The sequence below is a fragment of the Arabidopsis lyrata genome (genome assembly GCF_000004255.2).
Source record: "Arabidopsis lyrata subsp. lyrata unplaced genomic scaffold ARALYscaffold_7, whole genome shotgun sequence".
Classification (NCBI taxonomy): Eukaryota; Viridiplantae; Streptophyta; class Magnoliopsida; order Brassicales; family Brassicaceae; genus Arabidopsis; species Arabidopsis lyrata.
The window spans coordinates 820,398-847,907 of NW_003302549.1; the positions used below are offsets into that span (position 1 = coordinate 820,398).

Sequence of the window (27,510 nt, forward strand, 5' to 3'; positions counted from 1 at the left end):
GCTTTTGATATTTTATTGACTCATTGTTAAGTAAATTAATTATATATCAGATTTTTTTGTGTGTGAGGTTAGAAGAAACAAATATGTCATAGTTTTGGAAGTACTACTCTTAATTACTCTTAAATCTGTAAAAATCACATAATGAAAACATTTATGGTAGAGTAAAAAATGCACATCATAGCTCACGGGTGATCCAAGCCTCTCTGTCTGTATCTTCTTCGTCAACTTCTCCCGTGTGAACTTTCTTTTGAGTTTTGTCTCTTTGTTTTTTTTTGTTTTTTAACTTTATTCTCACGACAACGTGATTATCGCGGGGCCTAATTTCATTATCCGCCCAATTGTTCTTAATGGGCCGCTGATTCCATAATATATAACAACACTTACAACCAATTTGGTATACTGTGTTTTGTTGTGAAAAGGAAAAGTTATTTAACATGCATTGCTGCTAGCCTGCTACTTCAAGAAGACGCTAATCTAAAACATTAGGCCAAAATTTAAAAACTTAAAAATGCAATTCAACATATTGTTATCTTCTTCCTTGCTTTTTTTTCTTTGTTTGAAAAAGGATACAAAGACAAGGGAAGTTATTTGCCATAAACTGTACATGGCCTTTTTCAAAGTATACAAATTCCAGTTAAAACTTCCAATTTAAAACTCACCAAATATCTCTGGGAGAGAGAGAGAGAGACAGAGAGAAAAAAAAAAAAAAAAGTTACTGTCAATTGAGTTTACTTTTAAAGACAAACATATACCATTACTAATAATAGTTAAAGAAAAAAAAACGAAGAAAGTCATTTTTTCTGCTTTCTCAGCTTTTACTTGGCCGGTCCAAGGCTCTCATAGAACAGGATGTAACCATGATCAGTATTGCTCGAATACTCCTGAGACGATCCAAAGAATGTTTGAACAGCTGATTCTTCAATCATCTCAACATTCTCATCATCAAAGAACAGCCAATGGTTATGGCTTTTCACAAGGCTGACGTAATGACCATGGTTAGGTCCACTTCCGACATGAACCACCACTGCAAACAGAGAGTACTCCACGTCTGCGTATGGTTCCACTGTGTTGCTCAGTTTTAGCTCCAAAGGGAAGACAACTCGATATGAGAGCTTCTTGTAGCGGCCTAGCTGTTCGATGTATTTGAATCGTTTTAGATGGATGACTAGGATGTGTGGTGGCTTCTTGATCTTCATCCGCTTCTGTGCTTCTTGTAAGCTGCAAATATAAACATTCAATAATCAGGCGTAACAAAGTCTAACACTTTGGAGCGCTTAATCATACAAAGCAGCCATTGAAGGAAAAGAGGGAGCTTAAAGACCAATATTTAGTTGCAGCTATTAAAGGATACCTGAGGAATTGAAATTTGAACCAACATTTTACCTGCAGCATTTGTCACAAAAGAATTTGTCTTCAGCGTGAAGCGTCTCAGTGGAGCTGAAATTTTTCAAACAGCTAGTTATCGAACTGTTCTGTTCAATGTCAAGGCTAAGGTCTAGGAATGTTTCGTCTCTTGCTGTCACTGTTTCACATCGCAGACACCTTGTCTCGTTGGTAAGTATGCCCTGAGTACATACCCGGAATTTAAATTTAGCCAAAAATTGCACTACATAGTCCACCTGAAAAGGAAAAGTGGACCTTTTCATTAGAAACAACTAACCTGAAAAATATTGTGCACCCAAGTAACAATAGGCTCTTTGTGCACAACACCATTTGCCTGAGGGACTTTCAGTCCATTTGCAATCTTTTCGGGAGATGATGATGACGAGGTTTCATGTTCAGTTTTTGTAGCTTTTGCCTCTTTCTCCAGTATGTCAACAACTTCATTCAGTAAATAATTCAGGAATTCATGTGCATCCTACATGAGGGTAGAAACGCAAAATCAATCAAAAGTTAATTGCTTTTCTCACATCTTTGGTAAAATAGCGCCTGAAAAGATGGGGAGATTTGCAAAGATCACCTGGTGCATATAGCTCCGAAACAGCTCATTTTGTTTCTTCAACCTCTGTACAAATCGCTTAGGCGCAATAACACCAGTTTTCTTCTTCTGGGAACTTATCTACGGAATGAATTAGAATGATCAGACTAATGATTACACTCTCTTTTTTCTACAGAATGACTAGCATACCATAATCAAACAGATGATGACATACTAAGCACTACATCAAGAACATTTAGATTCTCGAAGATAAACTAACAATATACACCACAATAGTATCAAATTCATGTTATACCAAAAACATTGACTTGTGTCTTTAAATAAGTGACTCAATCCACTTATGATGTCAAGTGAAAAAGCAAGAGTAAACCAAGCTTGCACAAGAGAAATATTTTCAGTGAATGAAAGATTAGTCACTGGATTCAAGTGAGGACTAGCACGGAAGAGTAAACAAAAAAATGAAACTCTCAAAAGGAGAAGAAAGGCAAAGATGATAAATACCTGCGAAAACAAGTCTGCCAGGCAGGTCATAAGATTCTCTTCAGCATCGGCGACGCTTTTATTACTGGTATAGTATTCAAGCAATTGTTCACGGAAAGGAACACAGAAATAAAGAGCCTGTACAAAAAAATAAAGATTCAATACATAAAATTGAAGAAGATCACAGGCCAATGATCAGCAAAAGCCTTTCTCCAGTCCAGAGAACTCATTCATATACATAGCACACAGAGATATCGACAAATCAATAGAGCTGATACACGTATAAACCTCATATTAGATATCGAATTTGAAATCAAACCCTGATACGATTCTAACTGGGAAAAATCGTCTCATATTTAGGGATTAAAAGACACTAATTCAACAAAACACAGAAGAAATCGTCAAAGTCGAATTCGAGATTGGGGGAAACAACAAAAGGCAGTGAAACCAAAGGATAGAGAGAGATAAGGACCTGCAAAACGCTGTTACAGTAGCAAGTGTTGCCGAAATTCTCGAATCCAAAGTAGCGTTCTCCTTCGGGGAACTGGTCGCCGAGAGCTTTCTCGAGTTTGGAGCCCGCGGCGCCCATTAGCCCTAGAACTAGCTTCCGTATCACCGTTTTTCCTGTTCCTGACTCGTCCGATTTGACTCAAAGGAAGTATTATCCTCTTCTTTAGCCTCTGCGATGGTTCGATTCGATCGGATAATTCAGATTTCCAAGGAGCCGAAGAGAAGAGGATCGATTTATTTATTAAAGTTTTCTCTTTTTTCTTTTCTGTTATAAAAGCGAAGAAGCAACGAAGGAAGATGTGGATTTGATGATCAAAAACTATTCAGTCAAAATTGCAAATTACACCTCCAAATTTGTCAACTTTACGAAATTTCACTTTTACTTTTTGAAAACTTATTATTGTTTGAATTGTTATTTTATTCACCTTATTTTGTCTTTTGATAGTTTAAACTTAATTCTCTGTTGTGCCCAAATCTTAATCATATGCTGTAAAAAAAATAGTTTTAATATCACATATAATTAAATATTATAAAAATTATCTTTACAACCTAAAACATCACAACTTAATTATATGGTATAAATTTTTGATCACCTATAATGGAATATCATAAATTTTTATTTTTATCACCTAAAATGCCATACCTTAATTATATGCTATGAAATTTTATCTTTATTAATATTTTTGATATTTTGAAACAAAAAGAAAAAAATCTGGTATTCTTTAATATACATTTTTTAAAATAGTAAGTCTATCTTATATTCTCATTTTCACTTATATAATCAAGTTATTATTTTGACCAATACATGTTTAAACTTTTTGTGATATATTTCCTTACATATAATTATTTTCTACCAAATTTATTATATGGCAAATTATATTTTACCAATTTACTTTCTAGTCAAAATTCCTATAAAAATAAGTTGGTTCAATGTATCTGTTTGATTGTAGTTTGGAATTTGTGTCATCAATTATCTATATAAAAACTCATTAGATCTCAACACAATCCATCAACACAAAACATAAGAAAATATTTTACAACACTACATTATACATTAGAACAATACTTAAAACAAAAAATGGCCAAGATCAAATCTTTAGATGTTATTACTATCGCAATAGTTTTGTTGTTGGTGATTGCAGGTTAAACAAACACTCTAATTTTTTTCATTTTTCTTTATACTTTCTTAGTTATACTCTTATAGCTCATATGTTAAAGTTTACAATATATTTTGGCTTTACATATTACATTTATTTCTAACTAGTAATTTTTATTATTTTTGTAGGTCAAGCAACTGCAATTACTGTTCAAGCCGACTGTATTGGACCGTGCAATGACAATTGTCAGCAGCTTTGCAAGTCGAAAGGTTATAAAGACTGGACTTGTGCATCATTTAGGACCAAGTCGAGTTGTTGTTGCAAACCACCGAGACATCCAATATTTGAACAAAATGCTCAATTGAACAGCTAAAATCGTTTTTGTATCGGTTTCAATTTGTATGATCACCATTTCAAAGATAATAAATTAATTGATATCATTTTTTATTATTATCTACAATCCCATAGTATGAAAAACGTGTTCTGTGTAAATTTTTATCTAGGGTAATATATCACGTATTAGTGATATTAGTGACAGATTACTATATCACGTATTGAAAGAACGTTGATTTATAAAATATATAACATTAACCAATCCAAACCATAAAACCTTAGAACTTATGAGCACTCTAAATACACATAAACCCCTTTTATCAACATTAGATGAGAGTTTTAATTTTGATTCTACTCTTGATTTTGGGCTATTTTGTAATCAATAGATAACCGGAGGTTTATGTCAGCACACTTCACATCATGGAGGACAAATTTGCAATATCACTGTTTCATCATTTTCATTTCATTAAAACGACAACGTTTAGGTTAATCTTGGTCCTAGTTTGGATTCGGAAACGCCGCCGTCACAATCACACAATTGGGTAAACGATATGGAAGACAACGATCAGAGCTTCACTGCCGAAACCCTAGATCCGGCATTGCAGAAGAAGCACCATGACATGCTCGAGCGTCTCTCTGCTCGTCACCAAGCTCGAAAATCAGATTCACCTGACGCTTCCTCTTCGTCGTCCTCCTCCACTCTTGAATCGACATCCTCGTTTCTCGCTAAATTCTCCGATTCAAAGCGATCCATCGAGTCTCGGATCGCTGAGTCACGACTCGTTTCCTCCTCTACGGATTCGTCAAAGCTTAAATCGGATCTTGCTGAGATCTCCGTAGCTATTAACAATCTGGAGAAGCTTCTCGCTGAGAACTCGTATTTTCTTCCTTCCTACGAGGTTCGATCCTCTCTGAAAATTGTATCCGATCTCAAACAGAGTCTCGATATTCTCTCCGGCGAGTTAGTCCCGAAGAAGAAGTTCTCGTTCAAGAGCAAATCAACGACCAAAAAGCCGGAATCAAAACTCCCGGAGATACAGAAATCCGACGCCGTTTTACCTCCGAAACTCCTCCCCGTACGCGATTCTCCGGGATTGAGAAACAAACACGGAGTGACTCTGGTGAAAAGTTTCAAAGGCTCGTCGATCGGAGAATTCACATTGTCGGATCTTGATTCATGTCAAGTAAAATTAACAGGAACTGTTAACGCTCTGTTCCTTCACCGATTAAAGAAGTGCAATGTGTACACAGGTCCAGTGATTGGTTCAATTCTGATTGATGACGTAGAAGATTGTGTTCTTGTATTGGCGTCGCATCAGATCAGAATCCATTGCGCTAGGAAGAGTGATTTCTACCTGAGAGTGAGGAGTCGTCCCATAATTGAAGACAGCAATGGTGTCAGATTCGCTCCTTATTGTTTGGATTACCAAGGAATTGAGGAAGATTTGAAGACGGCGGGTTTGGAGGAGGAGACTAAGAATTGGGCCAATGTGGATGATTTCCGGTGGCTGAGAGCTGTACAGTCTCCTAATTGGTCAGTTTTGCCGGAAGAAGAAAGGGTTTCTTTGGTTACCATTTCCAGTGAAGGAGATTCTCGAGCTTGAACATTTATATGAGAGACATCTCCAAAGAAGCACTCTTTTAAACAAGTCTATTTGTATTCGAGATGATGATTGTGTGTTCCCTTGAATGTTGCTTCTTTACATATTTGCCTTTATTTGTGACAAGTTTCAGAGTTGAATTACAATCTTACACTTATTAGTATCGCAGATTATCATCAACAAAGTCTTAATTGGTGGTGTACTGTAGTTGGAAAAAAAAAAAATGTGTTCGTTGATAGTCTTCTTCTGAATTTGTCACAGCCATTGTTAAGTCTGCCTCAAAAAGGATAGTACAGTTTGGGCTACAAGGCCCAATATAAATGTAAGCCCTATAACACAGAGGGAACCGCCTGCTTTGACTGTCAAAGAAGTACTGCAACAAGAAAAGTGTTGAATATTATTTTGAAAATATTATTAGAACTCCATTATTCTCTTCATATATATATACATTCAAGTGTATATAGCTTATTAAATCACATGGGTCTCCGAATGGGGGCATTGGTAGGTTGGTAGATGGCAAAAATCAGTCATACAATCATTTTCCCAAAAAGATTGGCCTCCAACAGTGACCCATGCACACATACCAAAACCACTATATAATATATATTTTTATTCAAATTAAAAAACTTTTAACCCGGTAAATACTACTAACTTGTTCTGTTTTGTGTAAAGAAAGTAATTGATTTCTTTTAATAGGACTATTGAATTGATGTTGGAATATGGTCATGTGTTTTTTGTGGAGAAATTATATTGTTGGTAGTAGTACCATTACTCTCCTTCTCACCTGCTTTCTTCCTCTTAACTCTTTAAGTCTTCTCTATATAATTTCAATATAATCCATCTTTCTTATACATAATCATTTATTTTGTATCATAAAACTATAAACCCACACACCGTTCTTGGCCGTCAGATTCAATGGAAGGATTAGCTATCAGAGCATCGCGACCGTCAGTTTTCTGTTCTACTCCAGGTCTCGGCGGCGATTCTCACCGAAAACCTCCAAGTGACGGTTTCCTCAAGCTGCCTGCGTCGTCTATTGCGGCGGACCGAAAATTAGTAGCGAATTCTGCTTCTTTTCATCCAGTATCCGCCGTTAACGTCTCTGTTCAAGCTTCCCTCACCGCTGATTTTCCCGCCCTTTCAGGTTCTCAATCTCTCTCTGTTTCGAACACATTCCAAAAAAAACAATTCAGGTTTAAGCATCTCCACAGATTGTCTTTTTCTGATCTTTTTAACTTTGTGTTTTGGCAGAAACGATTCTGAAAGAGGGAAGAATAAACGGAAAAGAGAGAGCAGAGAACATCGTGTGGCACGAGAGTTCAATCTGCAGATGCGACAGACAACAACTTCTTCAACAAAAGGGTTGTGTCGTTTGGATCACTGGTCTCAGTGGTTCAGGGAAAAGCACTGTTGCTTGTGCACTAAGTAAAGCATTGTTTGAAAGAGGCAAACTTACTTACACACTGGACGGCGACAATGTCCGTCACGGCCTTAACCGTGACCTCACTTTCAAAACAGAGGACCGCACCGAAAACATTAGAAGAATTGGTACCAACCAATACATTTAACATTTTGATATAAAAAACGATTCCGCTATATGTATATCATCAACGTGTTATAATGATGTGTTAATGATTGATCTCTAATTTGATATCATCAGGTGAGGTGGCTAAGTTGTTTGCTGACGTTGGAGTCATTTGTATAGCAAGTTTGATTTCTCCGTACCGGAGAGACAGAGACGCGTGCCGGTCCTTGTTACCTGAGGGCGATTTCGTCGAGGTACGCTATAACGTTTTACTATGAATTTGCTTGTTATAGAAGATACATTAGTATATAGTGATTATATTACGAAAACTTGCTTTGTTTTAGGTCTTCATGGACGTTCCTCTTCATGTGTGCGAGTCAAGAGATCCAAAGGGGTTGTACAAGCTTGCACGTGCCGGCAAAATCAAAGGTATGCAAAAAAAACACACTTGTAGAAAAGTTGACTTTGACTTTTTGACCTAATTGTTGAGTTTTCTTGAATTTATCCAGGCTTCACTGGAATCGACGACCCTTACGAGGCACCAGTGAATTGCGAGGTTCGTCACGTTTATTCAATAATGTAACTGATCAGATTTTGGAAAGTAAATCTGTACTATTAAAGTATTGATGTATCTATGTAATTTCTTACAGGTAGTGCTGAAATACACAGGAGACGACGATTCATGTTCGCCACGTCAGATGGCTGAGAACATTATCTCTTACCTGCAAAACAAAGGTTACCTTGAGGGCTAAGTCAAAGTCGGAAAAATCAACCCAATTTGTCGATTCTAATTATGGCTAAAGGATTGTTCTCCCTGGTTCGACCAGAAGCTTGAGACCTCATATGTCGTCTCGCTTCGTCACACTATCACCTGTTGTTGAATTGTGTTAAACTCGGAAGCCAAAAGAAAGGGAATATATTTTTATTTGTTCTAATTATCATTTAGTTAGTTTATAAAGAGTTTTTGTTCCAAAGATATCAGACTGTGTTGATAATGTGTATTAATAAAGTGGATTTCGTTGTATTTGTCTTAACCGGTACCTCCTAATTAAATTATGTGATTTGGACTCATGAACTCGTTGATCCACAAACAAGCTTAATTAGTTCATGATTAATACTGTAATTCTGAATTCATATTCTTACTTTATATTTCATAGATACAAATAATTACTCTTTTCTTTTGGTAAACACGTACAGTTTAATTACTTCACTCGCGAAATCTATTAGATCACCTAGTGTGCAAATTATAAGTCCTCGTTCAGTGAAGAATGATCAATAGAAAACGTAAACTATTCATGATTTTTTTTTTTTTTGGTTTCAAAAGTCCAACACATAAAATGAATCATAAGACCATCTCCAAGACACTCTTTGAGTTTTTCAAACAAAAAAAATATTAATATTTTAATAAATTTCAGTTATATAATTATTTTTAATCATAAATATAAAATTAAACCAATAGATGAAAAACAAGTGGTTTATTGGGTTTCTCAGAGTTTCTCATTTTTTCTCTTTCTTACTTTTTCATTTTTTATATTTTTTTTAAAAGAGTGTTTCAATGAGACACTATTGATGGAGATGCTCTGATTAAGCCCGCCCATAACTGAAAAGCCCTAGCACCCGGCAAAAACTCAGAAACCATCTCATAAAATTGTGAAGAGAACATCCAAAATTCAAAAGCATTCAGACCATCCTTATTGGGAGGTTCTTAACTTGGTTCGTAGCTCAAAAAAGATTAAAATTAAAGGTGTAATTGATGATTTTGCTAAAGAATGACTCTTAGCTAAGAGTCAAAAATTGGGCTAAGAACCAAAAAATTTACTAAGAACCAAAACTAAGTACCTCCCAATAATGTTGTTCTTACTTACTCGCGCGATTGATACTTGAAACCATAGTGCTCATCTGAAACTGCAGAGAGGGGGTGCTCTGTGCTCAGCTATATATATTTTGGTTGTTAATAAACTTTTTATTTTTTGTTGATGCAAAATATACTGTATTTTTTTTTTTTTGTTAAAATGGTTGATAGGTTTATTAATATAATTATACAATACAACTATACAAGCAATCATATATGAACCGATCTACCAGAACTTTTAATCAAATATATAATAAAAAAATTAAGAACAAAAAGTATGATGCAACTTGTGAAATTTGACAGGTGAGATTTGGCGGATGGTGCACGTTTTTTATTTAGTCCATGTATATACACAAAAATAACTACATTGGTTGGCACTTGGCAGAGACATGGCAAAAATAATCCACGTGCATGATAGATTACCTTTTTTAAAACAAAAAAATGATTGATTACCTTTTTTCCCACCACTATGATAAAATTATGTACATTTACTAGATTGTTACCCGCGGTACACCGCGGGTTAATTATTTGATTTTTTTGTTTTTTTATAAACTGATGAATTTATTGTATATAATATTTTTTGTTGGACATTTCGAGTCACATGCGTTGTAACTAAAAATGAAAATTTTAAGTTGTATTTTTTTGTTTAGTGTTTAAAATTGTATAATTGTATTTTGATTTGTTAATCCCAGGATTTCACCCGTGATATATTATCCCGTATTAATATCAATCCAAATCCGACCCGTCCCACCATATAATCATGTCCCGTAAAATTAAACATCATTTTGTTATTTCTTTTAATAACACTTTTATTTAAAAGACATATAATTCGAGTCAATTTAAAAGTTTGCTTTCAAATAGTTTCTATAATATATATATACTAGATTTGAACCCGCGGTACACCGCGGGGCTATAATTTTTTTAAAAAAATCTAAATATAATTAGTTTTGTTTATTAATAGAGAGTATAATAAAATATTTCGACCTATTTTATAAATGTATCATCCATATATCTATATTAATAATTTTGAGTATATTAATTGTGTTTAAGGTTTAAATGGTATATCTATATATACACTTAAACGACATTTCGCTTTCTTCTTCTTCTTGCCTCAGTTTAGGAGAAAGATTTTTCTTGCGGTACACCGCGGAGCTATTATTTTTTTTTAAAAAAAATTCTCCTTTAACTTCCAAATCTAGATTTTACCCCGCGGTACACCGCGGGTCAATTTTTTTATAACTAAAAAATTATTTTGCAAAATTTTAAGTTGTATTTGTTTTGTTAATATTGTTTATTTTGTTTAGTGTTTCTGATTTTATAATTAAATTTTGATTTTTAATTCTAGGATTTCATCCATAGTATATTGTTTAATATTAATATTGATCTAAACCTGTTGCACCATATAACCCCGTCCCGTAAAATTAAACATCATTTGTTATTTTTTTTTGAATAATATTTTTATCCACTACGGGTTGCAGGTTCATGCGGATAAGCCCGTAGAGAGTTGCGAGTTTGCGGATCCACCCGCCAAAAGAGAAGCTATCTTTTGAAACCCTTTGTTTTGTTTAGAGGTTTTAAGAAAATATCTAGGCTTGGGCATTCGGGTACCCATTCGGGTTCGGTTCTTTTTTTTCGGGTATCGGGTCTATTCGGGTAGGGGGTCAAGACACATTCGGGTATTCTAAAAATTCGGTTCGGGTTCGGTTCGGGTTCGGGTCGGTTCGGGTATTTTAATAAAAAAGCAAAATACCCGAAAATAACCAAAAATACCTGGAATATTTTCGGGTTCGGGTCGGGTTTGGGTTTTTAACTCATATATACCCAAATCTAACCGAAATACCCGATTTCTCGAAAATACATTGGTTACTCTTTACCCAAATATAACCAAAAATATCTAAAATACCTAATATATTCGGTTTTATGATTGTAATTTTAGGTATTTCGGGTATTATAAAAATAAAAATAACTAATATTTTTAGGTGTATATTTGTATTCGAGTACATTCGGGTATTGGATTCGGTTCGGGTTCGGTTCGGGTTTTTTTCGGGTAGGAGTTAGGACCCATTCGGGTATTTTTAAAAATCGGGTTCGGGTTCGGTTCGGGTATTGTTCGGGTTTTTTGGTTCGGGTATTCGGTTCCGGGTATTTTGCCCAGGCCTAAAAATATCCCTAAAAAATAATTTTCATTATATGAAAAAAAGAAGTAGAAGAAATTGTAGTATCAACATTCCCGATTTTTACATCACTTTTTTTTTGTCATCTAGATTTATTATTTATTGCAAATTCTGAGAACTGTTACAATTAATTTTTTTTTTGCAGATAAAAATCAGAAGTTAACTAAGTCGAGATTTTTAAAAAGATTGTGTAGAGATTTTTGGTAAATTGTTGAGAACATATTTAATTTCAGAATCTTTACTTAAATAGATAAAGAAAGATTTTGTAGAGACTTTTGCTAAATATATGAGAAATGAATTTCAATTAAAAATCTTTACTTAAATAAAACAAATCTAAATAATTAATGCTAGTGGCATGTCATTGTAAATACTTCTCAACTTCAGGATTTATTTGCTAATTGTGATCCAAAAATGTATATATAGATATTTTTTCAAATTAGTGTGTGTTTTAGACCAACCCGTAAAAATATTTTAAAAATGTATATTAAAATACTAAATAATTGTATTTCGATTTGTTAATTTTAAGATTTCACCGTGGTATATTGTCCCGTTTTAGTAAATTTTAGAACTTAAGAAAATATCTGAATGGCTCAATTCCGGGTCAGAGTAAAAAAAATATACGACCTGATGAAACGCGCAAATTTGTTTTTCAAAAATGTTAATATAGATTGTACACATACTTTTTTCTTCATCGATTGAGTAATATATGTCCGTTTAAAAAAATTTGAATTATAGCATATGCAGAAAAAAAATCGAATTTTTTTATTAAGTATATATATTTTATAATAGTTCAAAATAATATAAATATAAGATCATATAAAAGTGAAATGAGAATCATATATTTATGTTTTAATTAGGTAGAGAGGTTTTAGGAAATTAGTTCAAATTTGTTATATTAGCATTAAATAATCATATTTGATTTCTATATCTATAAAAATTGTAGAGAATATGCCATAAATAAAGAGTTTAGGTATAGTAATTAGTTGAGAAAATATATATTTTTTAGATTTTATTGATTAATTTTCGTTTTTTAATTTTGTCAAAAATAAGGAAAGATCCGATTGAAGATTTCCGGGTCAAAATTAAACAAAATTTGACCCGATTAGGAACCCCAAAAAGTGTTGCAAAAATGTATAGTAGATATAAGAAAATAATAAAAAAAAAAACTGATAATTTAATTAGCTTTATTCGTCAAAGTGGGTATATATGGTGACAGTATGCTCTCCGGGTTATTTTTTGGTAAGACTTCCAAAATTCAGGAAAAAGTATTGGATCAAAATTTAGAATCGAAGTAATCCAAAAGGAATTATATTGTAGAATTAATTAAAGCAATCCCAAAAAAACTCGAGCTTGGATCTTAAGTATTTGCATGTACACCAATTTGCTCTTGAAGTTTTTTTTCTTTGATAAAAATTCCAAATGAAGTTAGACTTCAAAGTCGTAGAAAACAACAAAAGATTCGTCAAGTGGCATGGCCTTGCTCGAGACTCAAGAGTATTTAAATCTTTTCCATAATATGATTCATAGTATAAATAATCAGAATAGTCAATAATTTAGCTTTGAGTGCCGAACTTGACTAAAACTCGGACCTGTTATAATACCAAAATGTTTGTAATTTTAGGAAATATTATTGTTAATACAATATGATATCATAGATTCAATATATTGAACATGACCTACAATATTGTTGAATTTCATTGAACTGGTCTTGCTAAAAACTTTAAATTGATGACTTCAACATCTTCAAATGCATGATAACGGGTCCAACAGAAATTCATTTTTTCATGCTCCTGATATATAATATCTAAATATTACGTGTTCCACTAATTGTCATTACTCATTAACAATCCTATTTCCTAAAATAGTAGTGATAGTTTTAGGGTTTTACGTGTCATATAGCGATTAACTACGTACTTGGAGATTTCTCAATTATATTACTCCTATTGTTTACGAGAACCTATAAAAGACGCAGATGCCTAGTAATATTATAGACCATGTGTACTGTCTTGAAAACTTAGGTAGGTTGGTATGGTTACCAAAAGACCTTAAAGGAATATAAAGTTACTAACTTGAGTAAAGTTGTTATTGCTTTAGTTACTATATATTGAAAAGTATTACAAACCATCCCCTATTATATTGTTTTAAACCCTAGGTTTCCTTTTCACAAAAAAAGTTTATGATAATCATTTATTCCACCATTTCTATTAAATTATGTAAAAACAAAGGGATATATAAAATAAAAAAGAAGAATAACTCAAAATACCAAAAAAAAAGTTACTATATATCGTCCCTTATTTAAAAAAAAAAACCTTTCGTATAACTGATTTATAAAAAAATTGTAAAAACTTAAAGGAAACCTAAGAAATATCTTGTGATAAAATTGGGGTATAAATCTTCTTATAAAATCATATATAAAGAAACAGATCCATAACATGGTAAAAAACATTATGCTCAAATTCGGGTACAATATGTATGTACATGTGTATGTAAGACAGTATAAGAGTTGGAAATTTTCTTAAAGAGCATATGATTTATATTGGGTGCATTAGCTAGCGATCTATCAAAACATATGTATGTGCATGTTAACTGATCTTATACCACCTTGAGATTTTAATTTTTGCGTCTAGAGACCGATCTCTATACAAAATATGAAAATAAACATTGTTTCATGGACGGAAAAACATTGTATAATATATTTTGACCTCATCATCAAACGACAAGAAAATACCTTTTGTACTGTAATTCTGTAAATACAAAATAAATCTCCATCATTTTTTGCATGTGTAAAGTAAATTACGGGTTACTTCCTTTTTGATCGACATCAGAGAAACCTATTTTATTTGCCTTAATTTAGGAAAAAGGAAGAATTGACTGAAGACTTAGTCTTGGTCACATCGGCAACACCCGAGCTTAAACGGCGTCGTAACATGGAAACTCAAGCCACGGATTATCTTGAGTATTGACTAACTATATAAGTAGTAAGTAACTTTGACTCTTCCCACATCAGTTTCAATTTCCACGAGGGTTTTTGGCAGGTGAACTCTACCCAAAAGGCCAAAACAATTCCCTAGATTTTGCCCAAAAAAAAAAATTCCCTAGATAATGGCTATTTTATTTTATTATATTTGGCGATTAATTATTCGTCCTTTTTAAATAGTTGGGAAAAGAATCAATTTTTACACTTTCAATATATACGTTACAGAACAATCTTTTAAATCATGCATGTATTTTTTCTTTTTGATAATAAATCATGCATGCTTTAAGATAGAACGATGCAAATCATTTCTATGAAAAAGAAAAACATGAAATCTTTTATTTTATTTTAATCATGACATCTTGTTTCGGTTTACAAAAATATCTAAGAATTAATCGGATTTTGACATGTGAAATTTACATGACTAACAGATAACATTAATTAATAAATGAAGATCACCATTTCTAGGATCAGACGATAAGTTCGTAAATTTTAGTCACAGTATAATTCTGTTTATGTGTAAATAATCGATTCTGAATTGTTAAAAATAGGTTTACGTAAAGAAAAATCATTGTTTAATTTTTTTAAGTTTTTGGTAATGTACTCGACGTTAATTTCCTAAAACACTTTTAGGCGGCCGGCTTTGTTTATCCCAAATGATTTTGTCACTCCGACGACAAACTAGACATAAAATGTTAATATATTTTTTTTATGTAATATAATGGAAATATTAGATCAATATAGTAGACAGTAAGTTTAACTAAAACAAGATTAAACACATTTTTTTTAGGATAGGAAAAACAAATTTCACCACTATTTTGCATATTTCCTTAAATTTGTATGTTCGTTTTCTCAGCAAATATGAATGTTAACTTTCATAATAACATCAGTATAGACTCCAGAACTCCTCAAATAATATTAAGAGTGAAATAATATATAGCTTTTGAGACTCTAAATGTTGTTCGGCTGGACATGGTTTTTAAGTGCATATATAACACGAGGAATTTGGCAGGTCACCAACAAAACTTTTTAAAATATTTAAATAGAAATTAATAAACAATGATATCTCTAAGAATATAGATATTTTGAACGTTAGGAATAATCGTGTAATAATGTTCAACAATGGTGGTGGTACTCGAGATGGACCCTCTCACGTTTTCCTGACTCCTTCGTAAGTCCTTCCAACGCATAAGGGTACTATGGTCATTTCGCACAAACTAACGACTAGTAAAATTATATATAAATAGGAAGGTGAACCTCTCTCTTTACCCATGCAGAGAAAACAAGAAACACAACAAAAACTTTGAATCCTCTTCTTCTCTCTCTCTATTTCTTCCTTATACACAAACATGAACACTTTTACCTCAAACTCTTCGGATCTCACTACCACTGCAACCGAAACATCGTCGTTTAGCACCTTGTATCTCCTCTCAACACTTCAAGCCTTTGTGGCTATAACCTTAGTGATGCTACTCAAGAAACTGATGACAGATCCCAACAAAAAGAAACTGACTCTCCCTCCGGGTCCCACAGGATGGCCGATCATCGGAATGATTCCGACGATGCTAAAGAGCCGTCCCGTTTTCCGGTGGCTCCACAGCATCATGAAGCAGCTCAATACTGAGATAGCCTGCGTGAGGTTAGGAAACACTCACGTGATCACCGTCACGTGCCCTAAGATAGCACGTGAGATGCTCAAGCAACAAGACGCTCTCTTCGCCTCGAGGCCTTTAACTTACGCTCAGAAGATCCTCTCTAACGGCTACAAAACCTGCGTGATCACTCCCTTTGGTGACCAATTCAAGAAAATGAGGAAAGTTGTGATGACGGAACTCGTTTGTCCAGCGAGACACAGGTGGCTCCACCAGAAGAGATCAGAAGAAAACGATCATTTAACCGCTTGGGTATACAACATGGTTAAGAACTCGGGCTCTGTAGATTTCCGGTTCATGACTAGGCATTACTGTGGAAATGCAATCAAGAAGCTTATGTTCGGGACAAGAACGTTCTCTAAGAACACTGCACCTGACGGTGGACCGACCGTAGAAGATGTAGAGCACATGGAAGCTATGTTTGAAGCATTAGGGTTTACGTTTGCTTTTTGTATCTCTGATTATCTACCGATGCTCACTGGACTTGATCTTAACGGTCACGAGAAGATTATGAGAGAATCGAGTGCTATTATGGATAAGTATCATGACCCAATCATCGACGAGAGGATCAAGATGTGGAGAGAAGGAAAGAGAACTCAAATCGAAGATTTTCTTGATATTTTCATCTCTATCAAGGACGAACAAGGCAACCCATTGCTTACCGCCGATGAAATCAAACCCACCATTAAGGTATTTATCAAAAGAACATTTTTATATATGAAAACAAATATATACAAAAAGATCCGAAATTAATAAAAACTGGTATGTTTATGATCAATAGGAGCTTGTGATGGCGGCGCCAGATAATCCATCAAACGCCGTCGAATGGGCCATGGCGGAGATGGTGAACAAACCGGAGATTCTCCGTAAAGCAATGGAAGAAATCGACAGAGTCGTCGGAAAAGAAAGACTCGTTCAAGAATCCGACATCCCAAAACTAAACTACGTCAAAGCTATCCTCCGTGAAGCTTTCCGTCTCCATCCCGTCGCCGCCTTTAACCTCCCACACGTGGCACTCTCTGACACAACCGTCGCCGGATATCACATCCCTAAAGGAAGTCAAGTCCTTCTTAGCCGATATGGGCTGGGCCGTAACCCGAAAGTTTGGGCCGACCCACTTAGCTTTAAACCGGAGAGACATCTCAACGAATGCTCCGAAGTCACTTTGACCGAGAACGATCTTCGGTTTATCTCGTTTAGTACCGGAAAAAGAGGTTGTGCTGCTCCGGCGCTAGGAACGGCGTTGACCACGATGATGCTCGCGAGACTTCTTCAAGGTTTCACTTGGAAGCTACCGGAGAATGAGACACGTGTCGAGCTGATGGAGTCTAGTCACGATATGTTTCTCGCTAAACCGTTGGTTATGGTCGGTGAGCTGAGATTGCCGGAGCATCTCTACCCGACGGTGAAGTGAGATGAGACGACGTCGTATATATTTTATGAAATTTTCTATAATCGCCAACCAAGTTTGGTCAATTCCGGTTACCAAAAGATAATTGGTCAATTTGTGAACAAACTTGTGTGTTGGTCTTGGTTCTTTTGGGGACACTTGAATTGTGTCTCTTTACCTCTTCTTTTGTTGTTTTCAATAAAAACTTTTATTCTATTTAAATAAAAATATGATCTAATTAACAAATCTGCGTGTAATATATAGAAAGATTGGTTTTGTTTCGTTGTTAATTTGGTTTCCGTTACTATTTTTCTAAATATATGTTTGGTTTTGTTTATTTATTATGTAAAATCATCTAACAAAATGCACAATAATATAACTAGTATGATATTAATAGTTAAATCATATATATGGGAAGAAAAATGTTAACCATAGACCCAACAAACAGTGATGAGTAATCAGCGTTGTGATTATCTCATCATTTATTCAATAATAAAATATTACTAGATCATGACCCGCACATACGTGCGGGGTTTCATATTTTAAAAAACTTTCTAACAAATTTTAATTCAATATAGATTATTTGTTGTTTCTATGAAATGTCGTTAAAATCCCCAACTTATTCAAAACGTTGATTTAAATCCTCAACTCATGACGAAACGAAATAAATATCAAACTTATGTTGACTTTCCAAATAAATATTAACTTATGTTGACTTTCCAAATAAACACCAAACTTTCATTGACTTTCCAAATAAATATCAAACTTCCGTTGACCTGACCATATTAGGTACGACGTTAAGTGGGTTAATAAATCCTCAACTCATAACAAAACGAAATAAATATCAAACTTATGTTGACTTTCCAAATAAATATCAAACTTATGTTGACTTTCCAAATAAATATCAAATTTCCGTTGACCTAGCCATATTAGGTACAACGTTAAGTGGGTTAATAGATCTCGTTAACGGAGGTAATTTTCTGTTAACATATGTGTTAATTGATAGCGACATTGTTTCATATAACAACAAAACGACGTTGTTTTGTCGTAACGATTGAATTAAATCCCTAAAGTCAATCTTAGATCCCCAAATCGAGCAAAATCCCTAACCCTAAATAGAGTATGATTTGAAACTCGGGATTTTATTGAACAGTTATGACAAAACAACGTCGTTTTGTGTTTAGAAGGAATACTTGTTAGTATTTTGATCAACACTAACAGGTGTTAACATTGTTTGTTAACTCACTTAACGTCATGCCTAATATGGCCAAGTCAATGAAAGTTTGGTGTTTATTTGGAAAGTCAACATAAGTTTAATATTTATTTGGAAAGTCAACATAAGTTTGATATTTATTTCGTTTCGTTGTGAGTTGAGGATTTAAATCAACGTTTTGAATAAGTTGGGGATTTTAATGACATTTTTCCCTATATATTTTAGTGTATTAGATCTGAATTCACACGTATGTGCAGAGATATCTTTATATATATAAATTTTTATATAGATTTTAAAAATATAAAATATTTTGTTGTGTTAGTGAACTTCATAATAGTATAAATATTATATAGTTAGAGTAATGAACGAAATTCAGTTGCGTTAGTTCATAGTTATATTTTAAGATTCGGACCTACACATACGTGTGAAATTATATTTAAGAAATAATTAAGATATAATTTAGTTGCAAAAGTTAAATGATGTTACGGTTTTTATTTTCTAAACTAATCAAAACATTTCTAACAGTTTGATTACATGTGTTATATAGGATATGGATTCGGTTTTAGTTTGGTTATTTCATGTATATTAGCTAGGCATAACTATATTGGAACGGGAAACCTATCCCGTCATGTATCTGTCATAAATTCTTCGTTCCATAACCCGTCTCGTATACGTGAAATAAATATATGACGGTCCCGTATCCGGCATAAATAGAATATGTGTAAATGAAAACGTACGTACAGAATTATGTGTGTAAACAAATTTATTTTAGATAGTGCTCATAAGCCGAACACATACCAGTTGGATATTTAGTTTAATTTTTAATTTATGTTCTCATCTCGTCCCGTCTCGTAATTCCTATTTTCATTTTATTCCATTAAATTCATAAACCAAATTCTTGTTTGCTTACCTTTAAATAACATACAATACATACTGTGAGTTTTGCAGATTAATATATATGTTGTTAAAATAACAAATATATTTTAAAATTTTTATTAATGTTTCTTTCCTTAGCTAAATTATGTATATTATTCTTTTCATTGTTTAATCATAATTAATTTGATTTTTGGACTAAAAATAAAAATTTGAGATACATCTCTAAAAGGGATATGCTATTGCTGCATAATTTATTTTGAATACAAAATATATATTTAGTTTACATTATTTCGTGCAATATTTTAGGGATTTATTTAAGGAAGATTCGGTTGAAAAAAAAACGCAAAATAATTTGGAAATTAATATGTACAATGTATTGTTTAGATATTTCCGAAACTTGCTCTAAACGAAGGCCATGATGAAACTTATTTTAAATTTATTATTATTTGAGTTTATTTCATAGTAAATATAAATATTTGTTAATATCTAATATCGTTTTTCAGAAATTGTGAAATAAAATTTTGTTTTATATTTCAAAATTTATGAAAATATTATAACAAAACTAAATCTTTAAATTTGTATTTGATTTTCTTATGAAATTTCAAATTCAATATTAAAATCCTCCATTGATAAATCTTTTAAGGCATAGTATTTTGAATTAAAATGATACTAATTTCTTTTTTTTGATATAGAATAGTCTATTAGGATTGGTTTATATAAAATTTTAGTTGGATATCAAATCTTAGTTTTTCAATTCTCATTGGTTAAAAATTTTTTAAAAATTAATTTCAAATTTTCGTCCATAATTAATAAGAGAGAGAAAATTAGTTTATTTTTTTGGAAATTAATAATTATTTTAAAGAATTTAACTATTTTGTATTTAAATATATTAATTTTGTGATTACTATTATACCCTTAATGAAGTTATTTAAAAACACTATAAATCAATGGCATCTTTTGTAATATTTTACCCTTTATAAGGTTGTTTAATATGTAGTGATTCCCAATTAATAATATAGATTAGTTATTCAATAATTTTAAAGAGCATTTAAATTTAAGGTGGAAACACAGATTTGCAAATGGTGCACGCGCAAATCTTTGTTGTTGGAACTTGTCCAAGACATTTTCCATAATGATAACCTTCACCACGGCAAACTTTTTGACATAATGGCTCCGAATGGAGAAAGCGTATCTGGCGGAGCGGATCGAGCAGATCCAGCGTTTCAAGCAGAACAAAAGCGGATCAAGCAGATCTGACGGTACAAGTGCGGATCAAACAGATTGAACGCTTTCAAATATGTGTTGAATGGTGAAAGCGGATAGTGCCTTTCCCTAAGCTATATTGTCGAGTCGAGTTGATTGTTGTTGAAATATATAAGTTGTTGACATGATTCTTTAGCAGATTCAACCCGAGGCTCTGTTCTAAACTGGGACACGAGATTCGACATTGCAAAAGGTATTGTTCGAGGCCTTGTATATCTTCATCAAGATTCTCGGTTTAGGATCATTCATTTAGATCTGAAGCCGAGCAACATTTTGGTCGACAAAGATATGGTCCCAAAGATCTCGGACTTCGGGATGGCAAGGATCCTTGGAGGGGATGAGACTGAAGCTCATGTGACGACCGTGACTGGAACATTGTGAGAAATGATACCTAGCAACAGTATCCTCCTTGTATTCGAGAAACACAAATTAAAAGATTTTTATATTAATCATTTGTCAAGCAGCGGTTACATAGCACCTGAATACAGGAGCGACGGGGTATTATCAGTAAAATCAGATGTTTTCAGCTTCGGAATAATGCTTCTTGAGATAATCAGTGGCAAGAGGAATATAGATTTCCTTCATCTCAACGACGGAAGCCCTCTTCTCAGCTACGTAAGTTTGTCAACTTTTTATATATGATTTTCTTTCTTTCTTTCTTTCTTTCTTTCTCGAGATTGACAAAAACACTTATACAAGCTTTTGATATGGCAGATGTGGAATCATTGGAGCCAAGGTAACGGCCTAGAGATCGTTGATCACACAATCAAAGACTCATCCTCATCGCAGCAAATATTGCGATGCGTACAGATCGGCTTGATGTGTGTTCAAGAACTACCAGAGGACAGGCCAACGATGTCGTCGGTGGGTTTGATGCTCGGAAGGGAAACAGAGGCAATATCTCAGCCCAAATCGCCAGTGGAAAATGGGTCTTCTTCCAGAGGGCAACAAGAGAGCGAATCTGGAACAGTTCCAGAAATGACCTTGTTAATTGAGGGTCGCTAATGGTAATTTATCTGCCTTAAAAAGATGTATGATTCACTTCTTAATTACGTACTTTCTACTTTGTTCTTAGTCCGTTGAAGCTATATATCGATCACAACATTACTTAAATAATAAATTTCTATGGATAGTTGAATATCTCTCTTTGTAGTTGAACTATTCCCTGGTGCATGAGTGAATGATTTTCTTGTTAATAAAAAAATTCTAATGCTCTGTTTTTTATTTTTTTTCTAATGCTCTGTTTTGGTTTTCTCGTGACCAACAAAATAAAATAAAAACCATTCGAAATAGAAATCTACTTAACATTTTTGAAGTACAAATTTGCTCTTTCCAATCGGGTCGGATTTTTTTTGTGATTTTGACCCGAAAATCTTCAATCGGATCTTTCCTTATTTTTGGCAAAATTCAAAAACGAAATTAATTAATAAATTCTAAAAATATATATTTTCTCAACTAATTACTACACCTAAACTCTTTATTTATGGCATATTCTTTCTTATATTTATATATAAGGAAACCAAATATGATGATTTAATGCTAATATAACAAATTTGAGCTAATTTCTTAAAACTTCTCTACCTAATTTAAACAAAAATATATGATTCTCATTTCACTTTTATTTGATTTATATTTATATTATTTTGAATTATTATAAAATATATATAGTTAATAAAATTTTATATTTTTTTCTACATATGCTATGTTTCAAATTTTTTAAAACGGACATATATTATTCAATCAATAAAGAAAAAAATATGTGTACAATCTAAAGTACATATTTGCTCTTTTTTGGGTCAGTTTTGTTTTTTTTTTTTTTAAATTTTGACCCGGATTTTGACCCTCAATTAAGTCTTTCGGATCCAAATAATGAGACTTTCCAAAAAAAATCCTAGCAATTTAAATGATTGATTTCGTATATATATGTAGTTATTACTAAATATATATCTACTTAACATTTTTGAATTATATTTTTGCTCTCTAATCGGGTCGTTTTTTTTTTATGATTTTGATCCGGAAATCTTCAATCGGGTCTTTCCTTAAATTTTGGCAAAATTCAAAAACGAAATTAATTAATAAAATCTAAAATATATATATTTCTCAACTAATTATTATATCTAAACTCTTAATTTATGGTATATTCTTTACGATTTTTATAGATAAGGAAATCAAATATGATGATTTAATGCTAATATAACAAATTTGAGCGAATTTCCTAAAATCTCTCTAATTAATTTAAACATAAATATATGATTCTCATTTCACTTTTATTTGATGTTATATTTAAATTATTTTGAATTATTATAATATATACATATAGTAAATTTTAGTTTTTTTTGCATATGTTATGATTCAAATTATTTTTAAACGGACATATATTACTCAGTTGATGAAGAAAAAAAGTATGTGTGCAATTTATATTATCATTTTTGAAAAACAAATTGCGTAATTAATTAGGTCATTTTTTTTATTCTGACCCGAAATTGAGTCATTCGGATCTTTTCTTAATTTCTACAATTATCTAAAACGGGAGAGTATACCACGGGTGAAATCCTAAAATTAACAAATCAAAATAACAATTGTAAATTATTTTTACGGGTTGGTCCAAAAACACATAATTTTTAATATATATATATATATATATATATATATATATATATATTATGAAAACCATTTGAAAGCAAACTTTTAAATTGATTCGAATTATATGTCTTTTAAAAAAAAGTGTTATTAAAAAAATAACAAAATGATGTTTAATTTAACAGAACGGAATTATATGGTAGGATGGGTTTGGGTCGATATTAATATGGGAAAATATACTACGGGTGAAATCCTAGAATTAACAAATCAAAATACAATTATACAATCTTAAACACTAAACAAAATAAATACAACTTAAAATTTTTATTTTTTAGATACAACGCATATGATCCGCGATACAACAGGAAATATTATACACAACAAATTCATTAGTTTATAAAAAGAATAAAAAAAATCAAATAATTAACCTGCGGTGTACCGCGGGTCATATCCTAGTATATTACTATTACTATTAGACGTGACCAACAAAAAATTGGTTTGTTATATAATTACAAAAAAGCCCATTCGAAATAGAAATATTGCAATATGCTAATAATGTTGCGACGAGCCTGTCGTCGTCTCTTGAAACCCAAATCTGTTGTTACTCTACGAACAATCGCATCTTCTTCTTCCTCAAGCTACGTCGATCGTCATATTAGTGTGATTCTCTGCGATCAGAGCTTGAGCTTAGAGTCTCTGCGTAAACACAACGCTCTTATCATCACCGGAGGAAACTCGGAAAATATCTTCGTCGCATCGAAGCTAATTTCATCTTACGCTTCTTACGGGAAACCCAATTTGTCTTCCAGAGTCTTCGATTTGGTTACTCGAAGAGATGTCTTTCTTTGGAATTCTATTATCAAAGCACATTTCTCCAATGGCGATTATGCTCGATCCTTGGGTTTCTTCTTCTCAATGCTCTTGTCTGGCCAATCCCCTGATCATTTCACTGCTCCAATGGTTGTTTCTGCTTGTGCGGAGCTTTTGTGGTTTGATGTTGGGAGTTTCGTTCATGGGTTTGTGTTGAAACATGGAGGTTTTGAACGAAACACTGCAGTGGGAGCTTCCTTTGTTTATTTCTATTCAAAGTGTGGGTTTTTACAAGATGCGTGTCTTGTGTTCGACGAAATGCCTGAGAGAGATGTTGTTGCTTGGACTGCCATTATATCTGGGCATGTGCAGAACCGAGAGAGCGAGAGAGCTTTGGGTTATCTTTGCAAGATGCATACTGTTGGTTCTGATGTTGATAAGCCGAATCCCAGAACATTGGAATGCGGATTCCAAGCTTGTTCAAATTTGGGAGCTTTGAAAGAAGGAAGATGTCTTCATGGTTTTGCGGTGAAAAATGGTTTAGCTTCTTCCAACGTTGTCCAGTCTTCGATCTTTTCATTGTATTCGAAATCTGGGAATCCAGCTGAGGCTTATCTTTCTTTCCGTGAACTTGGGGATCAAGATATGTTTTCATGGACTTCGATTATAGCGTCACTGGTGAGATCAGGTAACGTGGAGGAAAGTTTTGATATGTTCTGGGAAATGCAGAACAAGGGAATGCAGCCAGATGGAATTGTCATTAGTTGTTTGATTAGTGAACTAGGTAAGAAGATGCTTGTCCCTGAAGGTAAAGCCTTTCACGGGTTCGTCATAAGACACTGTTTCTCCTTAGACAGTACAGTTTGCAATTCGTTGTTATCGATGTACTGCAAATTCGAGTTTCTGTCTGTGGCTGAGAAGCTTTTCTGTAAGATAAGCGAAGAAGGAAACACAGAAGCTTGGAATACAATGCTTAAAGGCTATGGTAAAATGAAATCTCACGTAAAGTGTATCGAGTTATTTAGAAAGATTCAGAATCTTGGAATTGAAATCGACTCTGCCAGCGCAGCCTCTGTCATATCTTCTTGTTCCCACATAGGAGCGGTGCTACTGGGGAAGTCGTTGCATTGCTATGTTGTCAAAACTAGCTTGGATCTTACCATCTCAGTGGTCAATTCCCTCATTGATTTGTATGGAAAGATGGGAGACTTGACTGTTGCTTGGAGGATGTTCTGTGAAGCAGATACGAACATTGTCACGTGGAACGCAATGATTGCGTCTTATGTTTATTGTGAGCAACCCGACAAAGCCATTGCGTTGTTCGATAGAATGGTTTCTGAGAATTTCAAACCCAGCTCAATAACTTTGGTGACTCTGCTTATGGCTTGCGCCAATACTGGCTCTCTGGAGAGAGGACAGATGATTCATCGGTACATCATTGAAACAGAGCACGAGATGAATCTTTCTCTTTCAACTGCTCTGATTGACATGTACGCAAAATGTGGCCACCTTGAAAAGTCACGAGAACTGTTTGATGCTGCAAGTCAGAAGGATGCCGTTTGTTGGAATGTGATGATCTCAGGTTATGGAATGCACGGACATGTTGAATCGGCCATAGCACTTTTTGATCAAATGGAAGAGTCTGATGTTAAACCAACCGGACCTACATTTCTTGCCCTTCTATCAGCTTGCACGCACGCTGGTTTAGTTGAACACGGGAAAAACCTTTTTCTCAAGATGCATCAGTACGATGTGAAACCCAACTTAAAGCATTACTCTTGTCTTGTGGATCTTCTTTCCCGGTCTGGTAATTTGCAGGAAGCTGAAACCACAGTCATGTCGATGCCATTCTCACCAGACGGGGTCATATGGGGAACATTGTTGAGCTCATGCATGACCCATGGGGAGTTTGAGATGGGAATTCGAATGGCAGACCGTGCAGTTGCTAGTGATCCGCAGAACGATGGGTATTATATAATGCTTGCGAACATGTACAGTGCTGCAGGTAAGTGGGAACAAGCGGAAAGGGCACGAGAGATGATGAGGGAAAGCGGAGTTGGGAAGAGAGCTGGACATAGTGTAGTCTAATAATAATCTTTGATACAACGGATATTCTTGTGATTCATCTGTTTGAAACAAGCTCAATGTGCTTAGTTCCTAATATTAATCCATACACTTCTAATCTTTATATATAGAGATTCATACAATGATGCATAGATTAGAAGATGAATTTGCTCACCAAATACAACAACAACAAGAACAAAAAAAAAGCCAGCTTCATAAAACATAAACTGGTTTTACGAGAATTAAGGTGAATTATAATTATTATCCATCCCAAGTGTACTTGAACGTCTCCGGACCTAGATTTTTGGACAAGTAAATGCCATCACCTTTGGCAATATAAATGCGTTTCTCACCACATCTAGTGAAAAAAACTCCTTTATAAGCTCTAAAGTATTTCGAAAACTTGCCATGCGTCACGGTACAAGTCCATTCTGTTTTACCAAACTTAGCTTCGTGGAATCTTATAACGAATGGAGTACCTTTAAAAGGCAAAAAGTGGTCGCCTAGCTTGTTGTCTCTCGATTGACAGTAACACCTTTATCGATTTGGTTTTCAAATTGCACCAAGTTCTTTAGGCAACCAACCTTATCAGCTTCGTTCAACGTAAAACAAGTACTAATGGTTAACAGAAATATTATGAGATAATTCATCTCTTTTGGTTTTTAAATCAAAGATTATATGAAGCTAATTAAGCGCATCATCATCATATAATAATCTAGTGTTATTTATAGTCTATTTTTTTTTGCGTTTTAAATATAAAATAAAAAATATTACGGCCTTGCGAGAGTTTCGTATCGAAATAAAGGGTTGGCCAATAAAAAATATTCAAACCAAAAAAATTAAAACTGACCAGTAAACAACCTAGCTAAATTAAATAAAAAGCTTAAGGACTTGCCAGGAAAACCTGAAAGTGTATTCCTGTAGACAATCTTCAAAATATTTATTAGATTAACTTTTCTATTAAAATAGATAGAAACTTTTTTAAAGATAGAGACACAATTTTAAACAGATGTTGCAACCATGGCATGAAACCAAATGCAAATGTTATTTGGCTGATGTGCTTTCAAGTTAATAACTGCCAATTATAATATGCTAAAAGGACAAGATTGTGTGATATAATATAAAGTTTTATACATGATACATAGATATATCAAAACATGACATAGCTCATTCTGTG

At 33.5% G+C, this 27,510-nt stretch overlaps 7 protein-coding genes across 7 annotated transcripts; 6 read left to right on the top strand and 1 right to left on the bottom strand.

Moving 5' to 3' along the window:
- Positions 1–567: 567 nt before the first annotated feature.
- LOC9305007 (ubiquitin carboxyl-terminal hydrolase 3) lies at positions 568–3,248 on the bottom strand. Its single transcript, XM_021019308.1, has 6 exons — positions 2,892–3,248; positions 2,441–2,557; positions 1,961–2,059; positions 1,661–1,858; positions 1,384–1,565; positions 568–1,218 (listed from the first exon to the last, which is right to left on the bottom strand). Exons 1-6 carry the CDS (start codon positions 3,006–3,008, stop codon positions 816–818), a joined length of 1,116 nt encoding a protein of 371 aa, XP_020874967.1. The 5' UTR covers positions 3,009–3,248; the 3' UTR covers positions 568–815.
- A 674-nt stretch (positions 3,249–3,922) lies between these two features.
- On the top strand, positions 3,923–4,473 carry LOC9305008 (defensin-like protein 75). The gene is made up of 2 exons (XM_002866847.2): positions 3,923–4,071; positions 4,215–4,473. The coding sequence occupies exons 1-2, from the start codon at positions 4,008–4,010 to the stop codon at positions 4,397–4,399; spliced, it is 249 nt and encodes an 82-aa protein (XP_002866893.1). The 5' UTR covers positions 3,923–4,007; the 3' UTR covers positions 4,400–4,473.
- A 187-nt stretch (positions 4,474–4,660) lies between these two features.
- LOC9302966 (tubulin-folding cofactor C) lies at positions 4,661–6,231 on the top strand. The gene has a single exon (XM_002866848.2). The coding sequence runs from the start codon at positions 4,911–4,913 to the stop codon at positions 5,961–5,963; it is 1,053 nt and encodes a 350-aa protein (XP_002866894.1). The 5' UTR covers positions 4,661–4,910; the 3' UTR covers positions 5,964–6,231.
- Positions 6,232–6,691: 460 nt separating this feature from the next.
- Positions 6,692–8,554, top strand: LOC9302967 (adenylyl-sulfate kinase 2, chloroplastic). Its single transcript, XM_002866849.2, has 6 exons — positions 6,692–7,104; positions 7,212–7,508; positions 7,621–7,739; positions 7,830–7,914; positions 7,995–8,041; positions 8,136–8,554. The coding sequence occupies exons 1-6, from the start codon at positions 6,876–6,878 to the stop codon at positions 8,235–8,237; spliced, it is 879 nt and encodes a 292-aa protein (XP_002866895.1). The 5' UTR covers positions 6,692–6,875; the 3' UTR covers positions 8,238–8,554.
- Positions 8,555–15,737: 7,183 nt separating this feature from the next.
- Positions 15,738–17,769, top strand: LOC9302968 (tryptophan N-monooxygenase 1). The gene is made up of 2 exons (XM_021019037.1): positions 15,738–16,827; positions 16,919–17,769. Exons 1-2 carry the CDS (start codon positions 15,835–15,837, stop codon positions 17,549–17,551), a joined length of 1,626 nt encoding a protein of 541 aa, XP_020874696.1. The 5' UTR covers positions 15,738–15,834; the 3' UTR covers positions 17,552–17,769.
- A 3,024-nt stretch (positions 17,770–20,793) lies between these two features.
- LOC9302969 (receptor-like serine/threonine-protein kinase SD1-7) lies at positions 20,794–21,884 on the top strand. Its single transcript, XM_002866851.1, has 4 exons — positions 20,794–20,875; positions 21,019–21,256; positions 21,344–21,494; positions 21,594–21,884. The coding sequence occupies exons 1-4, from the start codon at positions 20,794–20,796 to the stop codon at positions 21,882–21,884; spliced, it is 762 nt and encodes a 253-aa protein (XP_002866897.1).
- A 2,125-nt stretch (positions 21,885–24,009) lies between these two features.
- LOC9302970 (pentatricopeptide repeat-containing protein At4g39952, mitochondrial) lies at positions 24,010–26,476 on the top strand. Its single transcript, XM_021017221.1, has one exon. It carries the CDS (start codon positions 24,015–24,017, stop codon positions 26,355–26,357), a length of 2,343 nt encoding a protein of 780 aa, XP_020872880.1. The 5' UTR covers positions 24,010–24,014; the 3' UTR covers positions 26,358–26,476.
- The last annotated feature ends 1,034 nt before the right edge of the window (positions 26,477–27,510 follow it).

Bases quoted from the DNA above. Each gene is read 5' to 3' on its own strand.
- LOC9302969 (XM_002866851.1), top strand. From the start codon at position 20,794: ATGGAGAAAGCGTATCTGGCGGAGCGGATCGAGCAGATCCAGCGTTTC. The intron at 21,257-21,343 runs GTGAGAAATGAT...TTTGTCAAGCAG, and splicing joins ACGACCGTGACTGGAACATT to CGGTTACATAGCACCTGAAT. The intron at 21,495-21,593 runs GTAAGTTTGTCA...TTGATATGGCAG, and splicing joins GAAGCCCTCTTCTCAGCTAC to ATGTGGAATCATTGGAGCCA.
- LOC9302966 (XM_002866848.2), top strand. From the start codon at position 4,911: ATGGAAGACAACGATCAGAGCTTCACTGCCGAAACCCTAGATCCGGCA.
- LOC9305007 (XM_021019308.1), bottom strand. From the start codon at position 3,008: ATGGGCGCCGCGGGCTCCAAACTCGAGAAAGCTCTCGGCGACCAGTTC. The intron at 2,558-2,891 runs GTCCTTATCTCT...TTTTTTGTACAG, and splicing joins ACTGTAACAGCGTTTTGCAG to GCTCTTTATTTCTGTGTTCC. The intron at 1,859-1,960 runs GTGATCTTTGCA...ACCCTCATGTAG, and splicing joins TTCGGAGCTATATGCACCAG to GATGCACATGAATTCCTGAA.
- LOC9302968 (XM_021019037.1), top strand. From the start codon at position 15,835: ATGAACACTTTTACCTCAAACTCTTCGGATCTCACTACCACTGCAACC. The intron at 16,828-16,918 runs GTATTTATCAAA...TATGATCAATAG, and splicing joins AAATCAAACCCACCATTAAG to GAGCTTGTGATGGCGGCGCC.
- LOC9302967 (XM_002866849.2), top strand. From the start codon at position 6,876: ATGGAAGGATTAGCTATCAGAGCATCGCGACCGTCAGTTTTCTGTTCT. The intron at 7,915-7,994 runs GTATGCAAAAAA...GAATTTATCCAG, and splicing joins ACGTGCCGGCAAAATCAAAG to GCTTCACTGGAATCGACGAC. The intron at 8,042-8,135 runs GTTCGTCACGTT...AATTTCTTACAG, and splicing joins AGGCACCAGTGAATTGCGAG to GTAGTGCTGAAATACACAGG.
- LOC9302970 (XM_021017221.1), top strand. From the start codon at position 24,015: ATGTTGCGACGAGCCTGTCGTCGTCTCTTGAAACCCAAATCTGTTGTT.
- LOC9305008 (XM_002866847.2), top strand. From the start codon at position 4,008: ATGGCCAAGATCAAATCTTTAGATGTTATTACTATCGCAATAGTTTTG. The intron at 4,072-4,214 runs GTTAAACAAACA...TTATTTTTGTAG, and splicing joins TTTGTTGTTGGTGATTGCAG to GTCAAGCAACTGCAATTACT.